Here is a 27,500-nt window from a genome sequence, read left to right as displayed (position 1 = left end):
GATTGTTATGGTTGTTGTGATGGTTGTGATTGTTGTTGTGATTGTTGTTGTTGTGATTGTTATGGTTGTTGTTGTGATGGTTGTGATTGTTGTTGTTGTGATTGTTGTTGTTGTGATTGTTATGGTTTTTTGTGATTGTTGTTGTGATTGTTGTTGTGATTGTTATGGTTGTTGTGATTGTTGTTGTCATTGTTATGGTTGTTGTGATGGTTGCTGGTGTGATGGTTCTTGTGGTTGTTATGATGGTTGTTGTTGTGATTGTTATGGTTGTTGTGATGGTTGTGATTGTTGTTGTGATTGTTGTTGTTGTGATTGTTATGGTTGTTGTGATGGTTGTGATTGTTGTTGTTGTGATTGTTGTTGTTGTGATTGTTATGGTTGTTGTGATGGTTGTGATTGTTGTTGTTGTGGTGGTTGTTGTGGTTGTTGTGATGGTTGCTGGTGTGATGGTTGTTGGTGTTGTTGTTGTGATGGTTATGGTTATTGTTGTGATTGTTATGGTTTTTGTGATTGTTGTTGTGATTGTTGTTGTGATTGTTATGGTTGTTGTGATTGTTGTTGTCATTGTTATGGTTGTTGTGATGGTTGCTGGTGTGATGGTTCTTGTGGTTGTTATGATGGTTGTTGTTGTGATTGTTATGGTTGTTGTGATGGTTGTGATTGTTGTTGTGATTGTTGTTGTTGTGATTGTTATGGTTGTTGTGATGGTTGTGATTGTTGTTGTTGTGATTGTTGTTGTTGTGATTGTTATGGTTGTTGTGATGGTTGTGATTGTTGTTGTTGTGGTGGTTGTTGTGGTTGTTGTGATGGTTGCTGGTGTGATGGTTGTTGGTGTTGTTGTTGTGATGGTTATGGTTATTGTTGTGATTGTTATGGTTTTTGTGATTGTTGTTGTGATTGTTGTTGTGATTGTTATGGTTGTTGTGATTGTTGTTGTCATTGTTATGGTTGTTGTGATGGTTGCTGGTGTGATGGTTCTTGTGGTTGTTATGATGGTTGTTGTTGTGATTGTTATGGTTGTTGTGATGGTTGTGATTGTTGTTGTGATTGTTGTTGTTGTGATTGTTATGGTTGTTGTTGTGATGGTTGTGATTGTTGTTGTTGTGATTGTTGTTGTTGTGATGGTTGTTGTTGTTGTGATGGTTGTTGTTGTGATTGTTATGGTTGTTGTGATGGTTGTGATTGTTGTTGTTGTGATTGTTGTTGTTGTGATTGTTATGGTTGTTGTTGTGATGGTTGTGATTGTTGTTGTTGTGATTGTTGTTGTTGTGATGGTTGTTGTTGTGATGGTTGTTGTTGTTGTGATGGTTGTTGTTGTGATGGTTGTTGTGATTGTTGTTGTTGTGATAGTTGTTGTTGTGATAGTTGTTGTGATTGTTGTTGTTGTTGTGATTGTTGTTGTTGTGATAGTTGTTGTTGTTGTGATTGTTGTTGTGATAGTTGTTGTTGTTGTGATTTTTGTTGTGATAGTTGTTGTTGTTGTGATTGTTGTTGTGTTGGTTGTTGTTGTGATTGTTGTTGTGATTGTTGTTGTGATTGTTGTTGTGATTGTTGTTGTGATAGTTGTTGTTGTTGTGATTGTTGTTGTTGTTGTCTGCAGGCGGATGAGCCCTCTGGTTGTGGGCCTGGTGGCTGAGTGGCCGCTGCACGGATCAGTGGCACTGATGGCGATTTGTGTCGGACATCATCACAACTACATCCTCCAACTCCACAGTGGAGGTGATGGTGATGGTGGTGATGGTGGTGATGGTGGTGATGGTGGTGTTGGTGGTGATGGTGGTGATGGTGATGGTGGTGATGGTGGTGATGGTGGTGATGGTGGTGTTGGTGGTGATGGTGGTGATGGTGATGGTGGTGATGGTGGTGATGGTGGTGGTGGTGGTGGTGGTGATGGTGGTGATGGTGGTGATGGTGATGGTGGTGATGGTGATGGTGGTGATGGTGATGGTGGTGATGGTGATGATGGTGATGGTGGTGATGGTGGTGATGGTGGTGTTGGTGGTGATGGTGGTGATGGTGATGGTGGTGATGGTGGTGATGGTGGTGATGGTGGTGTTGGTGGTGATGGTGGTGATGGTGATGGTGGTGATGGTGGTGATGGTGGTGGTGGTGGTGGTGGTGATGGTGGTGATGGTGGTGATGGTGATGGTGGTGATGGTGATGGTGGTGATGGTGATGGTGGTGATGGTGATGATGGTGATGGTGGTGATGGTGGTGTTGGTGGTGATGGTGGTGATGGTGATGGTGGTGATGGTGGTGATGGTGGTGGTGGTGGTGGTGGTGATGGTGGTGATGGTGGTGATGGTGATGGTGGTGATGGTGATGGTGGTGATGGTGATGGTGGTGATGGTGATGGTGGTGATGGTGATGATGGTGGTGATGGTGGTGGTGATGGTGGTGGTGGTGGTGATGGTGGTGGTGATGGTGATGGTGGTGATGGTGGTGGTGGTGATGGTGGTGGTGATGATGGTGGTGATGATGGTGATGGTGGTGATGGTGATGGTGGTGATGGTGATGGTGGTGGTGATGGTGGTGGTGGTGATGGTGGTGATGGTGGTGATGGTGGTGGTGATGGTGATGGTGGTGGTGATGGTGGTGGTGATGGTGGTGATGGTGGTGATGGTGGTGGTGATGGTGATGGTGGTGATGGTGGTGGTGGTGATGGTGGTGGTGGTGGTGGTGGTGGTGATGGTGGTGATGGTGGTGATGGTGGTGATGGTGGTGATGGTGGTGGTGGTGATGGTGGTGGTGGTGATGGTGGTGGTGATGGTGGTGGTGGTGGTGGTGATGGTGATGATGGTGGTGGTGGTGATGGTGGTGGTGGTGGTGGTGGTGATGGTGGTGATGGTGGTGATGGTGGTGGTGATGGTGGTGATGGTGGTGATGGTGGTGATGGTGGTGGTGATGGTGGTGATGGTGGTGGTGGTGGTGGTGATGGTGATGGTGGTGGTGATGGTGATGGTGATGGTGATGATGGTGATGGTGGTGGTGATGGTGATGGTGGTGATGGTGGTGGTGATGGTGGTGATGGTGGTGATGGTGGTGGTGGTGATGGTGGTGATGGTGGTGGTGATGGTGGTGGTGGTGGTGGTGATGGTGGTGATGGTGGTGATGGTGGTGGTGGTGATGGTGGTGGTGATGGTGGTGATGGTGGTGGTGATGATGGTGATGGTGGTGATGATGGTGGTGGTGGTGGTGGTGATGGTGGTGATGGTGATGGTGGTGATGGTGGTGGTGATGGTGGTGATGATGGTGATGGTGGTGATGATGGTGATGGTGGTGATGGTGGTGGTGATGGTGGTGGTGGTGGTGATGGTGGTGATGATGGTGGTGATGGTGGTGGTGATGGTGGTGATGGTGGTGGTGATGGTGGTGGTGGTGGTGGTGATGGTGATGATGGTGGTGGTGGTGATGGTGGTGGTGGTGGTGATGATGGTGGTGGTGGTGGTGGTGATGGTGATGGTGGTGGTGATGGTGATGGTGATGATGGTGATGGTGGTGGTGATGGTGATGGTGGTGATGGTGGTGGTGATGGTGGTGATGGTGGTGATGGTGGTGGTGGTGATGGTGGTGATGGTGGTGGTGATGGTGGTGGTGGTGGTGGTGATGGTGATGGTGGTGGTGATGGTGGTGATGGTGATGGTGGTGATGGTGGTGATGGTGGTGGTGGTGATGGTGGTGATGGTGGTGGTGATGGTGGTGGTGGTGGTGGTGATGGTGATGGTGGTGGTGATGGTGGTGGTGATGGTGGTGATGGTGATGGTGGTGGTGATGGTGATGGTGGTGATGGTGGTGATGATGGTGGTGGTGATGGTGGTGGTGATGGTGGTGGTGGTGGTGGTGATGGTGGTGATGGTGATGATGGTGGTGATGGTGGTGGTGATGGTGATGGTGGTGATGGTGGTGATGGTGATGGTGGTGGTGATGGTGATGGTGGTGATGGTGGTGATGATGGTGGTGGTGGTGGTGGTGATGGTGGTGATGGTGGTGGTGATGGTGATGGTGGTGATGGTGATGGTGGTGATGGTGGTGGTGATGGTGATGATGGTGATGGTGGTGATGGTGGTGGTGATGGTGATGGTGGTGATGGTGGTGATGATGGTGGTGGTGATGGTGGTGGTGATGGTGGTGGTGGTGGTGGTGATGGTGGTGATGGTGATGATGGTGGTGATGGTGGTGGTGATGGTGATGGTGGTGATGGTGGTGATGGTGATGGTGGTGGTGATGGTGATGGTGGTGATGGTGGTGATGATGGTGGTGGTGGTGGTGGTGGTGATGGTGGTGATGGTGGTGGTGATGGTGATGGTGGTGATGGTGATGGTGGTGATGGTGGTGGTGATGGTGATGATGGTGATGGTGGTGATGGTGGTGGTGATGGTGGTGATGGTGGTGGTGATGGTGGTGATGGTGGTGGTGATGGTGATGGTGGTGATGGTGATGGTGGTGATGGTGGTGGTGATGGTGATGGTGGTGATGGTGGTGGTGATGGTGATGGTGGTGATGGTGGTGGTGATGGTGGTGATGGTGGTGGTGATGGTGATGGTGATGGTGGTGATGGTGATGGTGGTGATGGTGGTGGTGGTGATGGTGATGGTGGTGATGGTGGTGGTGATGGTGGTGGTGGTGATGGTGGTGGTGGTGGTGATGGTGGTGGTGGTGGTGATGGTGGTGGTGGTGGTGGTGGTGATGGTGGTGGTGGTGGTGGTGATGGTGGTGGTGGTGGTGGTGGTGATGGTGGTGATGGTGGTGATGGTGATGATGGTGGTGGTGATGGTGGTGGTGGTGGTGGTGATGGTGGTGATGGTGGTGATGGTGATGGTGGTGATGGTGGTGGTGGTGGTGGTGATGGTGGTGATGATGGTGGTGATGGTGGTGATGGTGGTGATGGTCATGGTGGTGATGGTGGTGATGGTGGTGGTGATGGTGATGGTGGTGGTGGTGGTGATGGTGGTGATGGTGGTGGTGGTGGTGATGGTGGTGGTGGTGATGGTGGTGATGGTGGTGATGGTGGTGATGGTCATGGTGGTGATGGTGGTGATGATGGTGGTGGTGGTGGTGATGGTGGTGGTGATGGTGATGATGTTGTTGTTGTTGATGATGGTGATGTTGTTGTTGTTGTTGATGACAGAAATTCCGCATGATCTTCAGGAGTTGTTGGAAGATCCAGCAATTGGCAAGGTGATTACCGTCATCACCACCATCACCACCACCATCACCACCATCACCATCATCACCATCACCACCATCACCATCACCACCATCACCACCATCACCACCACCATCACCACCATCACCACCACCATCACCATCACCACCACCATCACCACCATCACCACCATCACCATCACCACCACCATCATCATCATCACCACCATCATCATCACCACCATCACCACCACCATCACCATCACCACCACCACCATCACCATCACCACCATCACCACCACCACCATCATCACCATCACCACCACCACCATCACCACCATCACCACCATCACCACCATCACCACCACCATCACCCCCATCACCATCATCATCACGACCACCATCACCATCATCACCACAACTATCACCACCACCATCACCACCACCACCATCACCATCACCACCACCATCACCACCACCACCATCACCACCACCATCACCACCACCATTATCACCATCACCACCACCATCACCATCACCACCATCACCACCACCATCACCACCATCACCATCACCACCACCACCACCACCACCATCACCACCACGTGACCAACTTTCCAATCATAAACTTTGTGGTTGTTGTTGTTGTGGTGGTGGTGATTGTTGTGGCCGATTTGGTTGTGGTCCCTGCAGTTGTAAGTGGTTGTTGTTGATGCGCTGGTTAAGTGGTTGTCTTGGTCTTTGTAGTCGTGGTGGTGGTGGTGGTGGTTGTTGCGACGGTGGTGGTGATGGTTGTGCTGGTGGTGGTGATGGAGGTGATGGTGGGGGTAGTGGTTGTGATGGTGGTGGTGATGGCGGTGTGGATGGAGGTGGTGATGTTGGTGATGGGGGGTGGTGCTTGTGATGGTGGTGTTCGTGGTAGTGATGGTGGTGGTGATGGTTGTGCTGGTGGTGATGGTGGTGGTGATGGTGGTGGTGATGGAGGTGATGGTGGGGGTATTGGTTGTGATGGTGGTTGTGCTGGTGGTGATGGTGATGGTGGTGATGGGAGGTGATGGTGGGGGTATTGGTTGTGATGGTGGTGGTGATTTGCGGTGTGGATGGAGGTGGTGATGGAGGTAATGATGGGGGTAGTGGTTGTGATGGTGGTGGTGATGGCGGTGTGGATGGAGGTGGTGATGTTGGTGATGGGGGGTGGTGCTTGTGATGGTGGTGTTCGTGGTAGTGATGGTGGCGGTGATGGTTGTGCTGGTGGTGATGGTGGTGGTGATGGTGGTGGTGATGGAGGTGATGGTGGGGGTATTGGTTGTGATGGTGGTGGTGATGGCTGTGTGGATGGAGGTGGTGATGGGAGGTGATGGTGGGGGTAGTGGTTGTGATGGTGGTGGTGATGGCGGTGTGGATGGAGGTGGTGATGGGAGGTGATGGTGGGGCTAGTGGTTGTGATGGTTGTGAAGGAGAGGCTGCCCACTCCTCTGTCTGGAGCTGGACCGGTACCGCCTGGATCTCCATGTAGTGGAGAGGCTGCCCACTCCTCTGTCGGGAGCTGGACCTGTACCGCCTGGATCTCTGTGCAGTACAGGAGAGTCCGGCGGAACCAGTTCTGGATCTAGTTATGAGGTGTGGACAGTTCTCCACTCGGGGTAGCAGGAGACTGCCAAACAACAGTGTGTGGCTCTTCTTTTGAACAAAAGAATGAAGGGGGCGTGGGAGCGTGGCGGTGAGTTGTGGGAAGCTGTAAGCCCCAGGCTACTTTGGGCTCGCCTCCCCATCAACCGGAGGCGAGGAGTGGTGGTCGTGGTTACTTATGCCCCCACCGAAGACGAACATCCGTGGAGGGATGCAGGCAAAGCCGGTGAGTCAGATGCCTTCTATGACCTCCTGTCACAGGTGCTGGCTAAAGTGGCCCCTCGGGATAGAGTCATCATGTTGGGTGACTTTAATGCACGAGTTGGTCATGATGCTGGCACCTGGTCTGGAGTGATTGGAGGGCATGGGCCAGATCAGCTCAATAACAACGGTAGGAGGCTGCTAGATTTTTGTGCAGCCCATGGGCTTGTAATTACCAACACGCTGTTCCGGCATCGGCGCATCCACACAACATCATGGATGCATGCCGGGTCCAAGCAAGAACATCTGCTGGGCTACATAGTGACGGAACAGCGGATGCCTTCCAATGTCCTTGACACCAGGACCTACCGTGGAGCTGATCTGCCCTCTGACCATCGACTAGTCATCTGTAAGATGTGCCTGCCATTCTTCCACTCCGGTGGTGGGTGTACACCCAGGACCCCATTCAAACCTAAAGTGGCCTGGTCTCAGTTATCTGATGAAAGTTGCAAGCGAGAATTTCATCATCGCTTGCGGCTGGGATTGGCATCGTCCCCCACTCCTCCTGATGTCGAGGGTAAATGGGCGAGGTTTAGGACTGTCACTCATGCAGCTGCAATGGCTGCTTTGGGTACGCGGTCCAGACCTCCCCAGAGACCCTGGCTGACAAGAGGAGTTGTTCAGGATGGTTGAGAAAAAGCGACAGGCCCAGTGTCACCGGCTACAGAATCCCACGTCAAGAGAATGAGGAGGCTTACAGCAGCCTTCGCTCGGAGGTTCGGAGAGCCGTGAGGCGCTGCAAGGATGGGTGGTGGTCGCGGGTTGCTGAGGAGATGGGAGTCTGCCTCAGTGGCCCGTGATCACAAATCTCTATTTAACTCCATCAAAAAAGTAACCTGCAGCACCACACCTATTACCATCAGTAGGGAAAAAAACGTTGATCCAATCTCCGACCCCCCATGCATTTGGGAACGCGGTCCAGACCTCCCCAGAGACCCTGGCTGACAGAGGAGGTGTTCAAGATGGTTGAGAAAAAGCGACAGGCCCAGTGTCACCGGCTACAGAATCCCACGTCAAGAGAATGAGGAGGCTTACCGCAGCCTTCGCTCGGAGGTTCGGAGAGCCGTGAGGCGCTGCAAGGATGGGTGGTGGTCGCGGGTTGCTGAGGAGATGGGAGTCTGCCTCAGTGGCCCGCGATCACGAATCTCTATTTAACTCCATCAAAAAAGTAACCTGCAGCACCACAGCTATTACCATCAGTAGGGGAAAAAAACGTTGATCCAATCTCCGACCCCCCATGCATTTGGGAACGTGGTCCAGACCTCCACAGAGACCCTGGCTGACAAGAGGAGGTGTTCAGGATGGTTGAGAGAAAGCGACAGGCCCACAAACAGGCCGCCGTGGACGACACCCAACGTCGGCGAGGGAGGCCGGAGCCGACGTCGGTGGCCCCCCTCAGCCACGGAGTCGCCGTTGGTGGCCCCCCTCAGCCACGGAGCCGACGTCGGTGGCCCCCCTTCAGCCACGGAGCCGACGTCGGTGGCCCCCCTTCAGCCACGGAGCCGACGTCGGTGGCCCCCCCTCAGCCACGGAGCCGACGTCGGTGGCCCCCCTCAGCCACGGAGTCGCTGTTCTAGCGTCATCCGAAACGGCTCCTCCCTCCTCGCGGAGGGACGGGCCGGTCAATGGCCAGGGTCGTCGACGACAACGACGACCGCCACCACCACCACCACCACGTGGTTGGTGGTGGTGGTGGTGGTGGTGATGGTGGTGATGGTGGTGGTGGTGATGGTGGTGATGGTGGTGGTGGTGGAGGTGGTGATGGTGGTGGTGATGGTGGTGATGGTGGTGGTGGTGATGGTGGTGGTGGTGGTGGTGGTGATGGTGGTGATGGTGGTGATGGTGATGGTGGTGGTGATGATGGTGGTGATGGTGGTAGTGATGGTGGTGGTGATGGTGGAGGTGGTAGTGATGGTGGTGGTGGTGGTGATAGTGATAGTGGTGATGGTGGTGGTGGTGGTGGGCGGGGAATTCCCCTCGGCCCGCGAAAAATCACCGGCGGGCGGGGGCGGGGGGTGGGTGGGTGTTGGGCCAAGATCGGGGGCGGCTGCGGTGCCTCAAATGTTGTCGGAAGCAGTCGCCCCCCTCTGTTAGCGGCTCGGTCGAGGTCGATCCGGGAGTCGAGGGGGGGGGGGCAGAGACGATCTCCCAGGCGAAACTGCTGAGGGAGGTTTGGCGCTCGTCCGCGGGGCTCTCCTACGCGACATCACGACCATATCTTGTTACTGGCAAAGAGGAGGTCTCATAATGTAAATCATCACGACGCTCTGGGGCGCTGGATGGGTTTTCCCCCAGGGTCGGAAGGATGCCCTGGTGGGTCCCGGGCTCTTTTTAAGGAAGGGGGACCGCACAGTCCGTAACAACTTACAGGTGCGTCTCGCACCCTCAGTGTGAGGCCGGGAAAGGTCCTGGCAAGGATTATTCAACAGCATCGCCTCGCCAGGCACGCTGAGGAGAGGCTTGCGGAGCCCCAGTGCGGTTTCAGGAAAGGGCGGTCCTGCACGGATGCCATATTTTGTGTCCGTCTGCTACAGCAGAGGTGTAGGGAATTCCAGCAAGACCTACATCTCCGCTTTATTGACCTGGTCAAAGGCCTGTGATACCATCAGTAGGCCTGGGCTCTGGGTTGTTCTTCGTGCTTTTGGAGTCCCTGACCCCCTGCTCACGATCATTAAGGACCTTCATGATGGTGAGCGGGCCCGGGTAAAACTACGTGGCCGGGAGTCAGAGCCATTCCCTGTACACCTTGGGGTGCGACAGGGATGTCCTCTGGCTCCCACATTATTTAACATCTATTTTGACCACGTAGTTCGTGAAGCCTTCAATAGCTGTACCGGGGGAATCTCCATTTGGTACAGATATAATGGGAGGCTGATCGATGCCCGGGTGCGGTCAAGGGATGGCTCCCTATTGCTCAACCACGTTACGTATGCCGATTATTTGGTAATTGCTGCTCACTCAGAGGAGGAGTTGGAGACGCTGCTGCTGAGATTGGAGCGTGCCACTAAGAGATGGGGCCTTACCATCAGCCCCACCCAAACTAAGCACCTGCCTGGGTATTTTGTGCCATCGGACACTCCACCCCCACAACTCCCAATTGGTGATGGGGCAGTTGTGGAGAGAGTGGAGAGTTTCCCATACCTGGGCAGTGTGCTTGTGACCGGCTCCAGTTTAACAGCAGAGGTCTCACTCCGAATCAGTCGAGCGGCAATATCTTTTCATCGGTTGCGTAACGCTACTTGGAAGCTACCTGGTCTGTCGCTCCGCACTAAGCTTCAGGTCTTCTAGGCCACGGTCATTCCCTCCCTTCTCTACGCTTGCGAAACGTGGACCCCCCTAATGGAACATCTTCGCCGGTTAGAAACATTTACGCTGGCCTGCCTATGACCCATTCTGGCTTTAACCAGGCTGGATTGTGTGAGGAGCTCACACAATCCAGCCTGGTTAAAGTCCCATCGGTGAGCTCCTCCGGCAGGCAAGGCTGCATTAGCTAGCCCGCATTCCCTGTCACCGAATGCCCAAGCAGCTTTTGTTCGGCCGGATCGAGGGGGCTAAACGGGCGCGGCACGGGCTAAGAGAAGAGATGGAGTGATGTGGTACAGGAGGACGTGGAGCTGAGTGGACTTGCCGATGACTGGTACCAGCGGTGTCAAGATCGGCCTCTGTGGAGGAGGCTCGTGAAGGACGCTACTGGGCAGTTGGAGGCAGTCGCCCTCCAACAACAACGGAGGGCGGAGGAGCGACGCTCACAACAACGAGCGGAGCGCCGGGTGGCTAAAGCACAGCGGGTTGGCACAGTAGGGGGCACAGGTGGTGCATCGGCCACTGGGTCTGCCCCGTGACCTCCTGGTGCACCTAGCCTGGCTCAGGCACCGTGGTGACATCACAGAGTCGCTTAGTGGCCAATGGCGGCCATTGTTGTGGGCAGCGGTGGTTGTGGCTGTTGCGTTTGTTGTGGTTGTGGTGGCGGTGATTGTTGTAGGCAGTGGTAGCGGTTGTTATGGTGGTAGTTGTGGTGGTGGTGGTGGTGGTTGTAGTGATAGCGGTTGTTGTTGTTGAGCTTGGAGTGGTGGTGGCGGTTGTTGGTGGTGGTTGTGGTTATTGAGGTGGGAGTGGTGGTGGCGGTTGTTGTGGTGGTAGTTGTGGTGGTGGTAGTGGTTGTAGTGATAGCGGTTGTTGTTGTTGAGCTTGGAGTGGTGGTGGTGGTTGGTGGTGGTGGTTGTGGTTATTGAGGTGTGGGAGTGGTGGTGGCGGTTGTTGGTGGTTGTGGTTGTTGTTGTTGTTGAGCTTGGAGTGGTGGTGGCGGTTGTTGGTGGTGGTTATTGAGGTGGGAGTGGTGGTGGCGGTTGTAGTGGTGGTTGTTGTTGTGGTTGTTGTTGTTGTTGTGGTTGTGGTTGTTGTTGTTGTGGTTGTTGAGGTGGGAGTGATGGTGGCGGTTGTTGGTAGTTGTGGTGGTGGTGGTGGTGGTGGTAGTGGTTGTAGTGATAGCGGTTGTTGTTGTTGAGCTTGGAGTGGTGGTGGCGGTTGTTGTTGGTGGTGGTTATTGAGGTGGGAGTGGTGGTTGTGGTTGTTGTTGTTGTGGTTGTTGAGGTGGGAGTGATTGTGGCGGTGGTGGTTCTTGGTAGTTGTGGTGGTGGTGGTAGTGGTTGTAGTGATAGCGGTTGTTGTTGTTGAGCTTGGAGTGGTGGTGGTGGTTGGTGGTGGTGGTTGTTATTGAGGTGGGAGTGGTGGTGGCGGTTGTAGTGGTTGTTGTTGTTGTTGTGGTTGTTGAGGTGGGAGTGGTGGTTGTTGTTGTTGTTGTTGTGGTTGTTGAGGTGGGAGTGGTGGTGGCGGTTGTAGTGGTTGTTGTTGTTGTGGTTGTTGAGGTGGGAGTGGTGGTTGTTGTTGTTGTTGTTGTTGAGGTGGGAGTGGTGGTTGTTGTTGTTGTTGTTGTGGTTGTTGAGGTGGGAGTGGTTGTGGCGGTTGCGGTGGTGGTGGTTGCCGTTGAGGGTGGGAGTGGTTGTTCGTGGTTGTAGTGGTGGTTGTTGTAGTGGTGGTTGTTGTTGTTGTGGTGGTTGTTGAGGTGGGAGTGGCGGTGGCGGTTGCGGTTGTTGGTGGTTGCGGTGGTTGAGGGTGGGAGTGGTGGTGGCGGTTGTTGTGGTGGTAGTTGTGGTGGTGGTGGTGGTGGTTGTGGTCGTTCGTGGTAGCGGTTGTGGTTGTTGAGGTGTGGGAGTGGTGGTGGCGGTTGTAGTGGTGGTTGTGGTTGTTGTTGTTGTTGTGGTTGTTGAGGTGGGAGTGGTGGTTGCGGTGGTTGAGGGTGGGAGTGGTCGTTCGTGGTAGCGGTAGCGGTTGTTGAGGTTGGAGTGGTGGTGGCGGTTGACGTGGTGGTTGTTGTTGTAGTGGTGGTTGTGGTTGTAGTGGTGGTTGTGGTTGTTGCTGTGGTTGTTGAGGTGGGAGTGGCGGTGGTGGTTGTGGTCGTTCGTGGTAGCGGTGGTTGTTGTTGAGGTGTGGAATGGTGGTGGCGGTTGTAGTGGTGGTTGTGGTTGTGGTTGGAGTGGTGGTGGCGGTTGTAGTGGTGGTTGTTCTTGTTGAGGTTGGAGTGGTGGTGGCGGTTGACGTGGTGGTTGTGGTTGTTGTTGTGGTTGTTGAGGTGGGAGTGGTGGTTGCGGTGGTTGACGGTGGGAGTGGTTGTTCGTGGTAGCGGTAGCGGTTGTTGAGGTGTGGGAGTGGTGGTGGCGGTTGTAGTGGTGGTTGTGGTTGTTGTTGTTGTTGTTGTTGTTGAGGTGGGAGTGGGTCTGGACGTGGATAGGTGGAGAGTTCGCTCCGAGTGCGGCATACAGCTCCGTGGGGAGGTCGATCTGCGGGAACTTGCCACCATCAAGGTAGCAGCAGCCACAACCGCTACCACAACCACAACCACCAGCCACAACCAGGTGGTTACCGGTCCAGCTCCCGTCAGATGCGCGGCAGACTCTCCACTACTCTACAAACAGACACCAGCACCAGTCCACCGGGCCTCCTGGATACTGCAGACGGTCCCAGGCGGTACCGGTCCAGCTCCCGACAGAGGAGTGGCAGCCTCTCCTATCAACGTACAAATACACACCAGAAACAGTCCACCGGACCTCCTGTATACCACAGAGATCCAGACGGTACCGGTCCAGCTCCCGACAGAGTAGCGGCAGCCTCTCCTATCAACGTACAAATACACACCAGAAACAGTCCACCGGACCTCCTGTATACCACAGATATCCAGACGGTACCGGTCCAGCTCCCGACAGAGGAGCGGCAGCCTCTCCTATCCACGTACAAATACACACCAGAAACAGTCCACCGGACCTCCTGTATACCACAGAGATCCAGACGGTACCGGTCCAGCTCCCGACAGAGTAGCGGCAGCCTCTCCTATCCACGTACAAATACACACCAGAAACAGTCCACCGGACCTCCTGTATACCACAGAGATCCAAGTGGTACCAGTCCAGCTCCCGACAGAGGAGCGGCAGCCTCTCTACATACAGGCCAGAACCAGTCCACCGGACTTCCTGAAATCTACAGAGGTCCAGGCGGGACTTAACCAGCTCCCGTCAGATGAATGGGGGCCTCCTGTATACCACAGATATCCAGGCGGTACCGGTCCAGCTCCCGACAGAGGAGCGGCAGCCTCTCCACCGGGTCTCCTGGATACCGTAGAGATCCAGGCAGTACCGGTCCAGCTCCTGACAGAGGAGCGGCAGCCTCTCCTATCCACGTACAAATACACACCAGAAACAGTCCACCGAAACCTCCTGTATACCACAGAGATCCAAGCGGTACCAATCCAGCTCCCGACAGAGTAGCGGCAGCCTCTCCTATCCACGTACAAATACACACCAGAAACAGTCCACCGGACCTCCTGTATACCACAGATATCCAGACGGTACCGGTCCAGCTCCCGACAGAGGAGTGGCAGCCTCTCTACATACAGGCCAGAACCAGTCCACCGGACTTCCTGAAATCTACAGAGGTCCAGGCGGGACTTAACCAGCTCCCGTCAGATGAATGGGGGTCTCCTGTATACCACAGAGATCCAGACGGTACCGGTCCAGCTCCTGACAGAGCAGTGGCAGCCTCTGCTCTACACACATTCTACTGGACCACTGCACCAGGCCTCCTGAAAGCCACAGAGATCCAAGTGGTACCGGTCGAGCTCCCGACAGAGGAGCGGCAGCCTCTCCTATCAACGTACAAATACACACCAGAAACAGTCCACCGGACCTCCAGTATACCACAGAGATCCAGACGGTACCGGTCCAGCTCCGGACAGAGGAGCGGCAGCCTCTCCTCCGCGGCGAGCGTCCGAACGATCCACGTGGCCACCCTAGGTGCACGTTGACACTCCACGTGGACACGTGGAGTGTCAACGTGCCAGGCTAGGTGCACCTCTCACCCCGTGTCTCTCTCTCCCAGTGTCTCTGTCTCACCCGTGTCTCTCTCTCCCCGTGTCTCTCTCTCTCACCCGTGTCTCTCTCTCCCCGTGTCTCTCTCTCTCCCCGTGTCTCTCTCTCTCCGTGTCTCTCTCTCCGTGTCTCTCTCTACCCATGTCTCTCCCCCCGTGTCTCTCTCTCCCCGTGTCTCTCTCTCTCACCCGTGTCTCTCTCTCCCCGTGTCTCTCTCTCTCCCCGTGTCTCTCTCTCTCCGTGTCTCTCTCTCCCCGTGTCTCTCTCTCTCTCTCTCTCCCCGTGTCTCTCACCCCGTGTCTCTCTCTCCCCGTTTCTCTCTCTCCCCGTGTCTCTCTCCCCGTGTCTCTCTCCCCGTGTCTCTCTCTCCCCGTGTCTCTCTCTCTCCGTGTCTCTCTCTCCGTGTCTCTCTCTCTCCGTGTCTCTCACCCCGTGTCTCTCTCTCTCTCCTCTCTTTCTCCGTGTCTCTCTCTCCCCGTGTCTCTCTCTCCCCGTGTCTCTCTCTCCCCGTGTCTCTCTCTCCCCGTGTCTCTCTCTGTGTCTCTCTCCCCGTGTCTCTCTCTCCCCGTGTCTCTCTCTCCCCGTGTCTCTCTCTCCCCGTGTCTCTCTCTCCCCATGTCTCTGTCTCCCCGTGTGTCTCTCTCTAAACCCGTGTCTCTCTCTCTCCCCGTGTCTCTCTCTCCCCGTGTCTCTCTCTCCCCGTGTCTCTCTCTCCCCGTGTCTCTCTCTCCCCGTGTCTCTCTCTCCCCGTGTCTCTCTCTCTCCCCGTGTCTCTCTCTCTCTCTCTCTCCCCGTGTCTCTCTCACCCCGTGTCTCTCTCTCCCCGTGTCTCTCTCCCCGTGTCTCTCTCCCCGTGTCTCTCTCCCCCGTGTCTCTCTCTCTCCGTGTCTCTCTCTCTCCGTGTCTCTCTCCGTGTCTCTCTCTACCCGTGTCTCTCTCCCCGTGTCTCTCTCTCCCCGTGTCTCTCTCTCCCCGTGTCTCTCTCTCTCCCCGTGTCTCTCTCTCTCCCCGTGTCTCTCTCTCACCCGTGTCTCTCTCTCCCCGTGTCTCTCTCTCCCCGTGTCTCTCTCTCCCCGTGTCTCTCTCTCCCCGTGTCTCTCTCTCTCACCCGTGTCTCTCTCTCCCCGTGTCTCTCTCTCCCCGTGTCTCTCTCTCCCCGTGTCTCTCTCTCCCCGTGTCTCTCTCTCCCCGTGTCTCTCTCTCCCCGTGTCTCTCTCTCCCCGTGTCTCTCTCTCCCCGTGTTTCTGTCTCCCCGTGTCTCTCTCTCCCCGTGTCTCTCTCCCCGTGTCTCTCTCTCCCCGTGTCTCTCTCTCCCCGTGTCTCTCTCCCCGTGTCTCTCTCTCCCCGTGTCTCTCTCTCCCCGTGTCTCTCTCTCCCCGTGTCTCTCTCTCCCCGTGTTTCTGTCTCCCCGTGTCTCTCTCTCCCCGTGTCTCTCTCTCCCCGCATCTCTCTCCCCGCGTCTCTCTCTCCCCGTGTCTCTCTCTCCCCGTGTCTCTCTCTCCCCGTGTCTCTCTCCCCGTGTCTCTCTCCCCGTGTCTCTCTCTCTCCCCGTGTCTCTCTCCCCGTATATCTCTCTAACCCGTGTCTCTCTCTCCCCGTGTCTCTCTCCCCGTGTCTCTCTCCCCGTGTCTCTCTCTCCCCGTGTCTCTCTCTCCCCGTGTCTCTCTCTCCCCGTGTCTCTCTCTCCCCGTGTCTCTCTCTCCCCGTGTCTCTCTCTCTCCGTCTCTCTCTGTCTCACCCTGTGTGTCTCTGTGTATCTCTGTGTATGTGTGTGTCTCTGTGTCTCTCCGTGTCTCTGTGTTTCTCCGTGTCTCTGTCTCACCCTGTGTCTCTGTGTCTCCCTGTGTCTCTGTGTGTCTCTGTGTCTCTGTCTCACCCTGTGTGCCTCTGTGTGTCTCTGTGTGTCTCTGTCTCACCCTGTGTGTCTCTGTGTGTCTCTCTGTCTCTGTGTGTCTCTGTGTGTCTCTGTCTCACCCTGTGTGTCTCTGTGTCTCTGTGTGTCTCTTTGTCTCTGTGTGTCTCTGCGTCTCTGTGTGTCTCTGTGTCTCTGTCTCACCCTGTGTGTCTCTGTGTGTCTCTGTGTCTCTGTCTCACCCTGTGTGTCTCTGTATGTCTCTGTGTCTCTGTCTCACCCTTTGTGTCTCTGTGTGTCTGTGTGTGTCTCTGTCTCACCCTGTGTGTCTCTGTGTGTCTCTGTGTCTCTGTCTCATCCTGTGTGCCTCTGTGTCTCTGTGTGTCTCTCTGTGTCTCTGTGTGTCTCTGTGTGTCTCTGTGTCTCTGTGTTTCTCTGTCTCACTGTGTGTCTGTGTGTCTCTGTGTCTCTGTCTCACTGTGTGTCTGTCTCACTGTGTGTCTGTGTGTCTCTGTGTGTCTCTGTGTCTGTGTCTCTGTGTGTCTCTGTGTCTGTGTCTCTGTGTCTCTGTGTGTGTCTCTGTGTGTGTCTCTGTGTGTCTCTGTGTCTCTGTGTGTCTCTGTGTGTCTCTGTGTGTGTCTCTGTGTGTCTCTGTGTCTCTGTGTGTCTCTGTGTGTGTCTCTGTGTGTCTCTGTGTCTCTGTGTGTCTCTGTCTCACTCTGTGTGTCTCTGTGTGTCTCTGTGAGTCTCTGTGTGTCTCTGTGTGTCTCTGTGTCTCACTGTGTGTGTCTCTGTGTCTCTGTGTGTCTCTGTGTGTCTCTGTCTCAATGTCTCTGTGTGTCTCTGTCTCACCCTGTGTCTCTGTGTCTCTGTGTGTCTCTGTGTGAGTCTCTGTGTCTCACTGTGTGTCTCTGTGTCTCTGTCTCACCCTGTGTGTCTCTGTGTGTCTCTGTGTCTCTGTGTGTCTCTGTGTCTGTGTCTCAGCTGGGTGGGACACGAGACAGCCGGTGGACACTGCCCTCTCTCTGTCTCCGTGTCCTGCGTCTGCGTCTCTCCTGTGTCTGTGTGTCTCTGTGTGTCTCTGTGTCTGTGTCTCTGTCTCACCCTGTGTGTCTCTGTGTCTGTGTCTGTGTCTCACCCTGTGTGTCTCTGTGTCTGTGTCTCTGTCTCACCCTGTGTGTCTCTGTGTCTGTGTCTCTGTCTCACCCTGTGTGTCTCTGTGTCTCTGTGTGTCTCTGTGTGTCTCTGTGTGTCTCTGTGTCTGTGTCTCTGTCTCACCCTGTGTGTCTCTGTGTCTGTGTCTCTGTCTCACCCTGTGTGTCTCTGTGTCTCTGTGTGTCTCTGTGTGTCTCTGTGTGTCTCTTTGTCTCTCTGTGTCTCTGTGTGTCTCTGTGTGTCTCTGTGTCTCTGTGTCTTTCTGTGTGTCTCTGTGTCTCTCTGTGTGTCTCTGTGTCTCACTGTCTCACCCTGTGTGTCTCTGTGTGTCTCTGTGTGTCTGTCTCACCGTGTGTGTCTCTGTGTGTCTCTGTGTGTCTCTGTCTCACCCTGTGTGTCTCTGTGTGTCTCTGTGTGTCTCTGTCTCACCCTGTGTGTCTCTGTGTGTGTCTCTGTGTGTCTCTGTGTGAGTCTCTCTATGAGTCTCTGTGAGTCTCTGTGAGTCTCTGTGTGTCTCTGTGTCTCAGCTGGGTGGGACACGAGACAGCCGGTGGACACTGCCCTCTCTGTGTCTCCGTGTGTCTCTGTGTGTCTCTCTCTCACCCTGTGTGTCTCTGTGTGTCTCTGTCTCACCCTGTGTCTCTCTGTCTCTGTGTCTCAGCTGGGTGGGACACGAGACAGCCGGTGGACACTGCCCTCTCTGTGTCTCCGTGTGTCTCTGTCTCACTGTCTCTGTGTGTCTCAGCTGGGTGGGACACGAGACAGCCGGTGGATACTGCCCTCTCTCTGTCTCCGTGTCCTGCGTCTGCGTCTCTCCTGTCCCTGTGTGTGTCTCTGTGTGTCTCCTGTGTCTCTCTGTGTCTCTGTGTGTCTCTGTGTGTCTCTGTGTATCTCTGTGTCTCTGTGTGTCTCTGTGTCTCTGTGTCTCACTGTGTGTCTGTGTGTCTCTGTGAGTCTCTGTGAGTCTCTGTGTGTGTCTCTGTGTGTCTCTGTGTGTCTCTGTCTCACCCTGTGTGTCTCTGTGTGTCTCTGTGTGTGTCTCTGTGTGTCTCTGTGTGTCTCTGTCTCACTGTGTGTCTCTGTGTGTCTCTGTGTCTCACTCTGTCTCACTGTCTGTGTCTCAGCTGGGTGGGACACGAGACAGCCGGTGGACACTGCCCTCTCTCTGTCTCCGTGTCCTGCGTCTGCGTCTCTCCTGTGTCTCTCTGTCTGTGTGTCTCTGTCTCACCCTGTGTCTCTGTCTCACTGTGTGTCTCTGTGTGTCTCTGTGTGTCTCTGTGAGTCTCTGTGAGAGTCTCTGTGTGAGTCTCTGTGTGTCTCTGTGTCTCTGTCTCACCCTGTGTCTCACTGTCTCTCTGTCTGTGTCTCAGCTGGGTGGGACACGAGACAGCCGGTGGACACTGCCGTCTCTCTGTCTCCGTGTCCTGCGTCTGCGTCTCTCCTGTCTCTGTGTCTCACCCTGTGTGTCTCTCTGTCTCACCCTGTGTCTCTGTGTCTCTCTGTGTCTCACTCTGTGTGAGTCTCTGTGTGTCTCTGTGTGTGTCTCTGTGTGTCTCTGTGTGAGTCTCTCTGTGAGTCTCTGTGAGTCTCTGTGTGTCTCTGTCTCACCCTGTGTCTCTGTGTCTCACTGTCTGTCTCTCTGTGTGTCTCAGCTGGGTGGGACACGAGACAGCCGGTGGACACTGCCCTCTCTGTGTCTCTGTGTGTCTCTGTGTGTCTCTGTGTATCTCTGTGTGTCTCACTGTGTGTGTCTCTGTGTGTCTCAGCTGGGTGGGACACGAGACAGCCGGTGGACACTGCCCTCTCTGTGTCTCTGTGTGTCTCTGTGTGTCTCTCTCTCACCCTGTGTGTCTCTGTGTGTCTCTGTGTGTCTCTGTCTCACCCTGTGTGTCTCTGTGTCTCTGTCTCACTGTCTCTGTCTCACTGTGTGTGTCTCTGTGTGTCTCAGCTGGGTGGGACACGAGACAGCCGGTGGACACTGCCCTCTCTGTGTCTCCGTGTGTCTCTGTGTGTCTCTCTCTCACCCTGTGTGTCTCTGTGTGTGTCTCTGTGTGTCTCTGTGTGTCTCTGTGTGTCTCTGTCTCACTGTCTCTGTCTCTCTGTGTGTCTCAGCTGGGTGGGACACGAGACAGCCGGTGGACACTGCCCTCTCTGTGTCTCCGTGTGTCTCTGTGTGTCTCTCTCTCACCCTGTGTGTCTCTGTGTGTCTCTGTGTGTCTCTCTCTCACCCTGTGTGTCTCTGTGTGTCTCTGTCTCACTGTCTCTGTGTCTCTGTGTGTCTCTGTGTGAGTCTCTCTGTGAGTCTCTGTGAGTCTCTGTGTGTCTCTGTCTCACCCTGTGTCTCTCTGTCTCTGTGTCTCTGTGTGTCTCAGCTGGGTGGGACACGAGACAGCCGGTGGACACTGCCCTCTCTGTGTCTCTGTGTGTCTCTGTGTGTCTCTGTGTCTCTGTCTCACTGTGTGTCTCTCTGTCTGTGTCTCAGCTGGGTGGGACACGAGACAGCCGGTGGACACTGCCCTCTCTCTGTCTCCGTGTCCTGCGTCTGCGTCTCTCCTGTGTCTCTGTGTGTCTCTGTGTGTCTCTGTCTCACTGTCTCTGTCTCTCTGTGTGTCTCAGCTGGGTGGGACACGAGACAGCCGGTGGACACTGCCCTCTCTCTGTCTCCGTGTCCTGCGTCTGCGTCTCTCCTGTGTCTCTCTGTCTGTGTGTGTCTCCCTGTGTCTCTGTGTGTCTCTGTCAGAGTCTCTGTGTGAGTCTCTGTGTCTCTCTGTGTCTCTGTCTCACCCTGTGTCTCTGTCTCACTGTGTGTCTCTGTGTGTCTCTGTGAGTCTCTGTGAGTCTCTGTGAGAGTCTCTGTGAGTGTCTCTGTGTGTGTCTCTGTGTGTCTCTGTGTGTCTCTGTGAGTCTCTGTCTCACCCTGTGTCTCTGTGTGTCTCTGTGTGTCTCTGTGAGTCTCTGTGAGTCTCTGTGAGAGTCTCTGTGAGTGTCTCTGTGTGTGTCTCTGTGTGTGTCTCTGTGTGTCTCTGTGAGTCTCTGTCTCACCCTGTGTCTCTGTGTGTCTCTGTGTGTCTCTGTGAGTCTCTGTGAGTCTCTGTGAGAGTCTCTGTGAGTGTCTCTGTGTGTCTCTGTCTCACCCTGTGTGTCTCTGTGTGTCTCTGTGTGTCTCTGTGAGTCTCTGTGTGTCTCTGTCTCACCCTGTGTCTCTCTGTCTCTGTGTCTCTGTGTCTCAGCTGGGTGGGACACGAGACAGCCGGTGGACACTGCCGTCTCTGTGTCTCCGTGTCCTGCGTCTGCGTCTCTCCTGTCCCGTGTCCGTGCGGACCGCCGACTGGGGAGACAGCTTGCTCTCCACAGCTCAGCGGAGACACTCGGCACTCAAGGCCTACGTGAGACACTCAGTAGTACTAGTGTCAGTAGTAGTGTCAGTAGTGTCAGTAGTAGTAGTGTTAGTAGTAGTGTCAGTAGTAGTAGTGTCAGTAGTAGTGTCAGTAGTAGTGTCAGTAGTGTTAGTAGTAGTGTCAGTAGTGTCAGTAGTAGTGTCAGTAGTAGTGTTAGTAGTGTCAGTGGTAGTCAGTAGTAGTGTCAGTAGTAGTAGTAGTAGTGTCAGTAGTAGTAGTGGTGTCAGTAGTAGTAGTGTCAGTAGTAGTGTCAGTAGTAGTAGTGTTAGTAGTGTCAGTAGTAGTAGTGTCACTAGTGTCAGTAGTAGTAGTGTTAGTAGTAGTAGTGTCAGTAGTAGTGTCAGTAGTAGTAGTGTTAGTAGTGTCAGTAGGAGTGTCAGTAGTAGTAGTGTTAGTAGTGTCAGTAGTAGTAGTGTCAGTAGTAGTAGTGTCAGTAGTAGTGTCAGTAGTAGTGTCAGTAGTAGTAGTGTCAGTAGTGTCAGTAGTGGTAGTAGTGTTAGTAGTGTCAGTAGTAGTGTTAGTAGTGTCAGTAGTAGTGTCAGTAGTGTCAGTAGTAGTAGTAGTGTTAGTAGTGTCAGTAGTAGTGTTAGTAGTGTCAGTAGTAGTGTCAGTAGTGTCAGTAGTAGTGTCAGTAGTGTCAGTAGTAGTAGTAGTGTCAGTAGTAGTGTCAGTAGTAGTGTCAGTAGTAGTGTCAGTAGTAGTAGTAGTGTTATTAGTGTCAGTAGTAGTGTCAGTAGTAGTGTCAGTAGTAGTAGTGTCAGTAGTAGTAGTGTTAGTAGTAGTAGTAGTGTTAGTAGTAGTGTCAGTAGTAGTAGTGTTAGTAGTAGTGTCAGTAGTAGTGTCAGTAGTGTCAGTAGTAGTAGTGTCAGTAGTAGTGTCAGTAGTGTCAGTAGTAGTAGTGTCAGTAGTGTCAGTAGTGGTAGTAGTGTTAGTAGTGTCAGTAGTAGTGTTAGTAGTGTCAGTAGTAGTGTCAGTAGTGTCAGTAGTAGTAGTAGTGTTAGTAGTGTCAGTAGTAGTGTTAGTAGTGTCAGTAGTGTCAGTAGTAGTGTCAGTAGTGTCAGTAGTAGTATCAGTAGTGTCAGTCGTAGTAGTAGTGTCAGTAGTAGTGTCAGTAGTAGTGTCAGTAGTAGTGTCAGTAGTAGTAGTAGTGTTATTAGTGTCAGTAGTAGTGTCAGTAGTAGTGTCAGTAGTAGTAGTGTCAGTAGTAGTAGTGTTAGTAGTAGTAGTAGTGTTAGTAGTAGTGTCAGTAGTAGTAGTGTTAGTAGTAGTGTCAGTAGTAGTGTCAGTAGTGTCAGTAGTAGTAGTGTCAGTAGTAGTGTCAGTAGTGTCAGTAGTAGTAGTGTCAGTAGTGTCAGTAGTAGTAGTGTTAGTAGTGTTAGTGTCAGTCGTAGTAGTTGTAGTGTCAGTAGTAGTAGTAGTGTCAGTAGTAGTGTCAGTAGTAGTAGTAGTAGTAGTGTCAGTAGTAGTGTCAGTAGTAGTGTCAGTAGTAGTGTTAGTAGTGTCAGTAGTAGTGTCAGTAGTAGTAGTGTCAGTAGTAGTAGTGTCAGTAGTAGTGTCAGTAGTAGTAGTGTCAGTAGTAGTAGTAGTAGTGTCAGTAGTAGTAGTGTCAGTAGTAGTGTCAGTAGTAGTAGTAGTGTCAGTAGTAGTGTCAGTAGTAGTGTCAGTAGTAGTGTTAGTAGTAGTGTTAGTAGTGTCAGTAGTAGTGTCAGTAGTAGTAGTGTCAGTAGTAGTAGTAGTGTTAGTAGTAGTAGTGTCAGTAGTAGTGTCAGTAGTGTCAGTAGTAGAAGTAGTGTCAGTAGTAGTAGTAGTGTCAGTAGTAGTGTCAGTAGTGTTAGTAGTGTCAGTAGTGTCAGTAGTAGTAGTAGTGTCAGTAGTGTCAGTAGTAGTAGTGTCAGTAGTGTCAGTAGTAGTAGTGTCAGTAGTAGTAGTGTCAGTAGTAGTAGTGTTAGTAGTGTCAGTAGTAGTGTCAGTAGTGTCAGTAGTAGTAGTGTCAGTAGTAGTGTCAGTAGTAGTGTCAGTAGTAGTAGTGTCAGTAGTAGTGTCAGTAGTAGTAGTGTCAGTAGTAGTAGTGGTGTCAGTAGTAGTACTGTCAGTAGTAGTGGTGTCAGTAGTGTCAGTAGTAGTGTCAGTAGTAGTGTCAGTAGTGTCAGTAGTAGTAGTAGTGTCAGTAGTAGTAGTGTCAGTAGTAGTGTCAGTAGTAGTAGTAGTAGTGTCAGTAGTAGTGTCAGTAGTAGTGTCAGTAGTAGTGTCAGTAGTAGTGTCAGTAGTAGTGTCAGTAGTGTCAGTAGTAGTAGTGTTAGTAGTGTCAGTAGTAGTGTCAGTAGTATTAGTGTCAGTAGTGTCAGTAGTAGTAGTAGTGTCAGTAGTAGTAGTGTCAGTAGTAGTGTTAGTAGTAGTGTCAGTAGTAGTGTCAGTAGTGTCAGTAGTAGTAGTGTCAGTAGTAGTGTCAGTAGTAGTGTCAGTAGTAGTAGTGTCAGTAGTAGTAGTGTCAGTAGTGTCAGTAGTAGTAGTAGTAGTAGTGTCAGTAGTAGTAGTGTTAGTAGTAGTAGTAGTGTCAGTAGTAGTAGTGTCAGTAGTAGTGGTAGTGTTAGTAGTAGTGTCAGTAGTAGTGGTAGTGTCAGTAGTAGTAGTAGTGTCAGTAGTAGTGTCAGTAGTAGTGTCAGTAGTAGAAGTGTTAGTAGTAGTAGTAGTGTCAGTAGTAGTGTCAGTAGTAGTAGTGTCAGTAGTAGTGTCAGTAGTAGTGTCAGTAGTGTCAGTAGTAGTAGTGTCAGTAGTAGTGTCAGTAGTAGTGTCAGTAGTAGTAGTGTCAGTAGTAGTAGTGTCAGTAGTAGTAGTGTCAGTAGTAGTGTCAGTAGTAGTAGTGTCAGTAGTAGTGTCAGTAGTAGTAGTGTCAGTAGTAGTGTCAGTAGTAGTAGTAGTAGTGTTAGTAGTGTCAGTAGTAGTGTCAGTAGTGTCAGTAGTAGTAGTGTCAGTAGTAGTAGTGTCAGTAGTAGTAGTAGTGTCAGTAGTAGTGTCAGTAGTAGTAGTGTCAGTAGTAGTGTTAGTAGTAGTAGTAGTGTCAGTAGTAGTGTCAGTAGTATTAGTGTCAGTAGTAGTAGTGTCAGTAGTAGTAGTAGTGTCAGTAGTAGTAGTGTCAGTCGCAGTAGTAGTGTCAGTAGTAGTAGTGTCAGTAGTAGTAGTGTCAGTCGTAGTAGTTGTAGTGTCAGTAGTAGTAGTGTCAGTAGTAGTGTCAGTAGTAGTAGTAGTGTCAGTAGTAGTAGTGTCAGTAGTAGTGTCAGTAGTAGTAGTGTCAGTAGTAGTAGTGTCAGTAGTAGTCAGTAGTAGTAGTGTCAGTAGTAGTGTCAGTAGTAGTGGTGTCAGTAGTGTCAGTAGTAGTGTCAGTAGTAGTAGTGTCAGTAGTAGTGTCAGTAGTAGTGTCAGTAGTGTCAGTAGTAGTAGTGTCAGTAGTAGTAGTGTCAGTAGTAGTAGTGTCAGTAGTAGTAGTGTCAGTAGTAGTAGTGTCAGTAGTAGTGTCAGTAGTAGTAGTGTCAGTAGTGTCAGTAGTAGTGTCAGTAGTAGTAGTGTCAGTAGTGTCAGTAGTAGTGTCAGTAGTAGTAGTGTCAGTAGTGTCAGTAGTATTAGTAGTGTCAGTAGTAGTGTCAGTAGTAGTAGTGTCAGTAGTAGTGTCAGTAGTAGTAGTGTCAGTAGTAGTGTCAGTAGTAGTGTTAGTAGTAGCGTTAGTAGTGTCAGTAGTAGTAGTGTCAGTAGTAGTGTCAGTAGTAGTGTCAGTAGTAGTAGTAGTGTCAGTAGTGTCAGTAGTAGTGTCAGTAGTAGTAGTGTCAGTAGTAGTAGTGTCAGTAGTAGTGTCAGTAGTAGTAGTGTCAGTAGTAGTAGTGTTAGTAGTGTCAGTAGTAGTGGTGTCAGTCGTCGTATTAGTGTCAGTAGTAGTGGTGTCAGTAGTAGTAGTGTCAGTAGTGTCAGTAGTAGTGTCAGTAGTAGTAGTGTCAGTAGTAGTAGTAGTGTTAGTAGTATCAGAAGTAGTAGTGTCAGTAGTAGTAGTATTATAGTATTATAGTTGTATTTTAGTAGTATTATAGTAGTAGTATTATAGTAGTATTAGTAGTATTATTATAACACACACACAGACATAGTAGTGTTATAGTAGTAGTATTATAGTAGTATTATTAGCTGAAATTATTATAACACTCACACACAGACATAGTAGTATTATAGTAGTATTATTAGTAGTATTATAGTAGTAATATAGTAGTAGTATTATAGTATTATTAGTAGTATTATAGTAGTAGTATTATAAAACTCACACAGACATAGTAGTATTATTAGTAGTATTATTATAACACACAGACATAGTAGTGTTATAGTAGTAGTATTATAGTAGTATTATTAGTAGTATTATTATAACACACAGACATAGTAGTGTTATAGTAGTAGTATTATAGTAGTATTATTATAACACTCACACAGACATAGTAGTATTATAGTAGAATTAGTAGTAGTATTATTATAACACACACAGACATAGTAGTGTTATAGTAGTAGTATTATAGTAGTATTATTAGTGGTAGTATTATAACACTCACACAGACATAGTAGTATTATAGTAGTAGTATTAGTAGTAGCATTATAACACTCACACAGACATAGTAGTATTATAGTAGTATTATTAGTAGTAGTATTATAACACTCACACAGACATAGTAGTATTATAGTAGTATTATTAGTAGTATTATTATAACACTCACACAGACATAGTAGTATTATAGTAGTATTATTAGTAGTATTATAACACTCACACAGACATAGTAGTATTATAGTAGTATTATTAGTAGTATTAGTATTATTATAACACTCACACAGACATAGTAGTATTATAGTAGTATTATTAGTAGTATTATAACACTCACACAGACATAGTAGTATTATAGTAGTATTATAGTAGTATTATTAGTAGTAGTAGTATAACACTCACACACAGACATATTAGTATTATAGTAGTATTATAGTAGTATTATTAGTAGTATTATTAGTAGTAGTATTATAGTAGTATGATTAGTATTATAGTATTATTAGTAGTATTAATAGTACTAGTATTAGTAGTATTATAGTAGTATTATTAGTATTATAGTAGTATTATTAGTAGTATTATTAGTAGTATTATCGTAGTATTATTAGTAGTATTATAGTAGTATTAGTAGTATTATGGTAGTATTAGTATTAGTAGTATTATGGTAGTATTAGTAGTATTATAGTAGTATTATAGTATTATTAGTAGTATTATAGTAGTATTATTAGTATTATAGTAGTATTATTATAACACTCACACAGACATAGTAGTAGTGTTATTAGTAGTAGTATTATAGTAGTATTATTAGTAGTATTATAGTAGTAGTATTAGTAGTATTATTATAACACTCACACAGACATAGTAGTATTATAGTATTATTAGTAGTAGTATTATTAGTAGTATTATTAGTGTTATAGTAGTAGTATTATAGTAGTATTAGTAGTATTATAGTAGTATTATAGTAGTATTATTAGTAGTATTAGTAGTATTATTAGTAGTATTATTATAACACTCACTGTGTGTCTCTCTCCCCGTGGCCCAGGGGTCACTGCTGGTTTATCTTCGCCTATTAGTAGTATTATAGTAGTATAATTAGTAGTATTAGTAGTATTATTAGTAGTATTATAGTAGTATTATTAGTAGTATTAGTAGTATTATAGTATTATAGTAGTAGTATTAGTAGTATTATAGTAGTATTATTATAGTAGTATTAGTAGTAGTATTAGTAGTAGTATTATAACACACACACAGACATAGTAGTATAATAGTAGTATTATAGTAGTATTATTAGTAGTATTATAGTAGTATTAGTAGTATTATTAGTAGTATTAGTATTATAGTAGTAGTATTATAACACTCACTGTGTGTCTCTCTCCCCGTGGCCCAGGGTTCACTGCTGGTTTATCTTCGCCTATTAGTAGTATTATAGTAGTATAATTAGTAGTATTAGTAGTATTATTAGTAGTATAGTAGTATTATTAGTAGTATTATTAGTATTATAGTTGTATTATTAGTAGTATAGTAGTAGTATTATTAGTAGTATTATAGTAGTATTAGTAGTGTTATAGTAGTATTATTAGTAGTATTATTAGTGTTATAGTAGTAGTATTATAGTAGTATTAGTAGTATTATAGTAGTATTATTAGTAGTATTAGTAGTATTATAGTATTATAGTAGTATTATTAGTAGTATTATTAGTATTATTAGTAGTATTATAGTAGTATTATTAGTAGTATTATAGTAGTAGTATTATAGTAGTATTATTAGTAGTATTATAGTAGTATTATTAATAGTATTATAGTAGTATTATTAGTAGTATTATTATAACACTCACTGTGTGTCTCTCTCCCCGTGGCTCAGGGTTCACTGCTGGTTTATCTTCGCCTCAACAGCATGGAAGTCACCGACAGCTGGAGACAGAGTAACACTCACCACTTACTCACCACTTACTCACCAATTACTCACCAATTACTCACCACTTACTCACCAATTACTCACTCAATCACTCACTCAATCACTCACCCACTCACTCACTCACTCACCACTTACTCACCACTTACTCACCACTTACTCACCAC

General features: G+C 49.9%; 2 protein-coding genes across 3 annotated transcripts in view; both read left to right on the top strand.

The window, feature by feature from the left end:
* Positions 1-27,500, top strand: part of LOC116937022 (uncharacterized) — a 59,452-nt gene that overhangs the window by 4,870 nt on the left and 27,082 nt on the right. The window contains exons 2-6 of one of the 2 annotated variants that reach the window (XM_076064527.1): positions 1,601-1,719; positions 5,129-5,178; positions 12,798-12,896; positions 20,691-20,846; positions 27,283-27,343. In XM_076064527.1, coding sequence (XP_075920642.1) covers positions 1,605-1,719; positions 5,129-5,178; positions 12,798-12,896; positions 20,691-20,846; positions 27,283-27,343 — 481 coding nt within the window. In that variant the 5' untranslated portion in view covers positions 1,601-1,604. Of the gene's footprint in view, positions 1-1,600; positions 1,720-5,128; positions 5,179-12,797; positions 12,948-20,690; positions 20,847-27,282; positions 27,344-27,500 lie in introns of both variants that reach the window. The other variant, XM_076064526.1, reaches the window with a different exon arrangement.
* Positions 14,056-15,121, top strand: LOC142923434 (uncharacterized). The gene is made up of 3 exons (XM_076064528.1): positions 14,056-14,061; positions 14,113-14,378; positions 14,431-15,121. The coding sequence occupies exons 1-3, from the start codon at positions 14,056-14,058 to the stop codon at positions 15,098-15,100; spliced, it is 942 nt and encodes a 313-aa protein (XP_075920643.1). The 3' UTR covers positions 15,101-15,121.

The sequence above is a fragment of the Petromyzon marinus genome, unplaced genomic scaffold (genome assembly GCF_048934315.1).
Source record: "Petromyzon marinus isolate PM22_M1 ecotype Great Lakes invasive population unplaced genomic scaffold, UKy_Petmar_22M1.pri1.0 PM_Scaffold_501, whole genome shotgun sequence".
Taxonomy (NCBI): Eukaryota; Metazoa; Chordata; class Hyperoartia; order Petromyzontiformes; family Petromyzontidae; genus Petromyzon; species Petromyzon marinus.
This window is presented reverse-complemented; position numbering and strand designations above follow the sequence as displayed.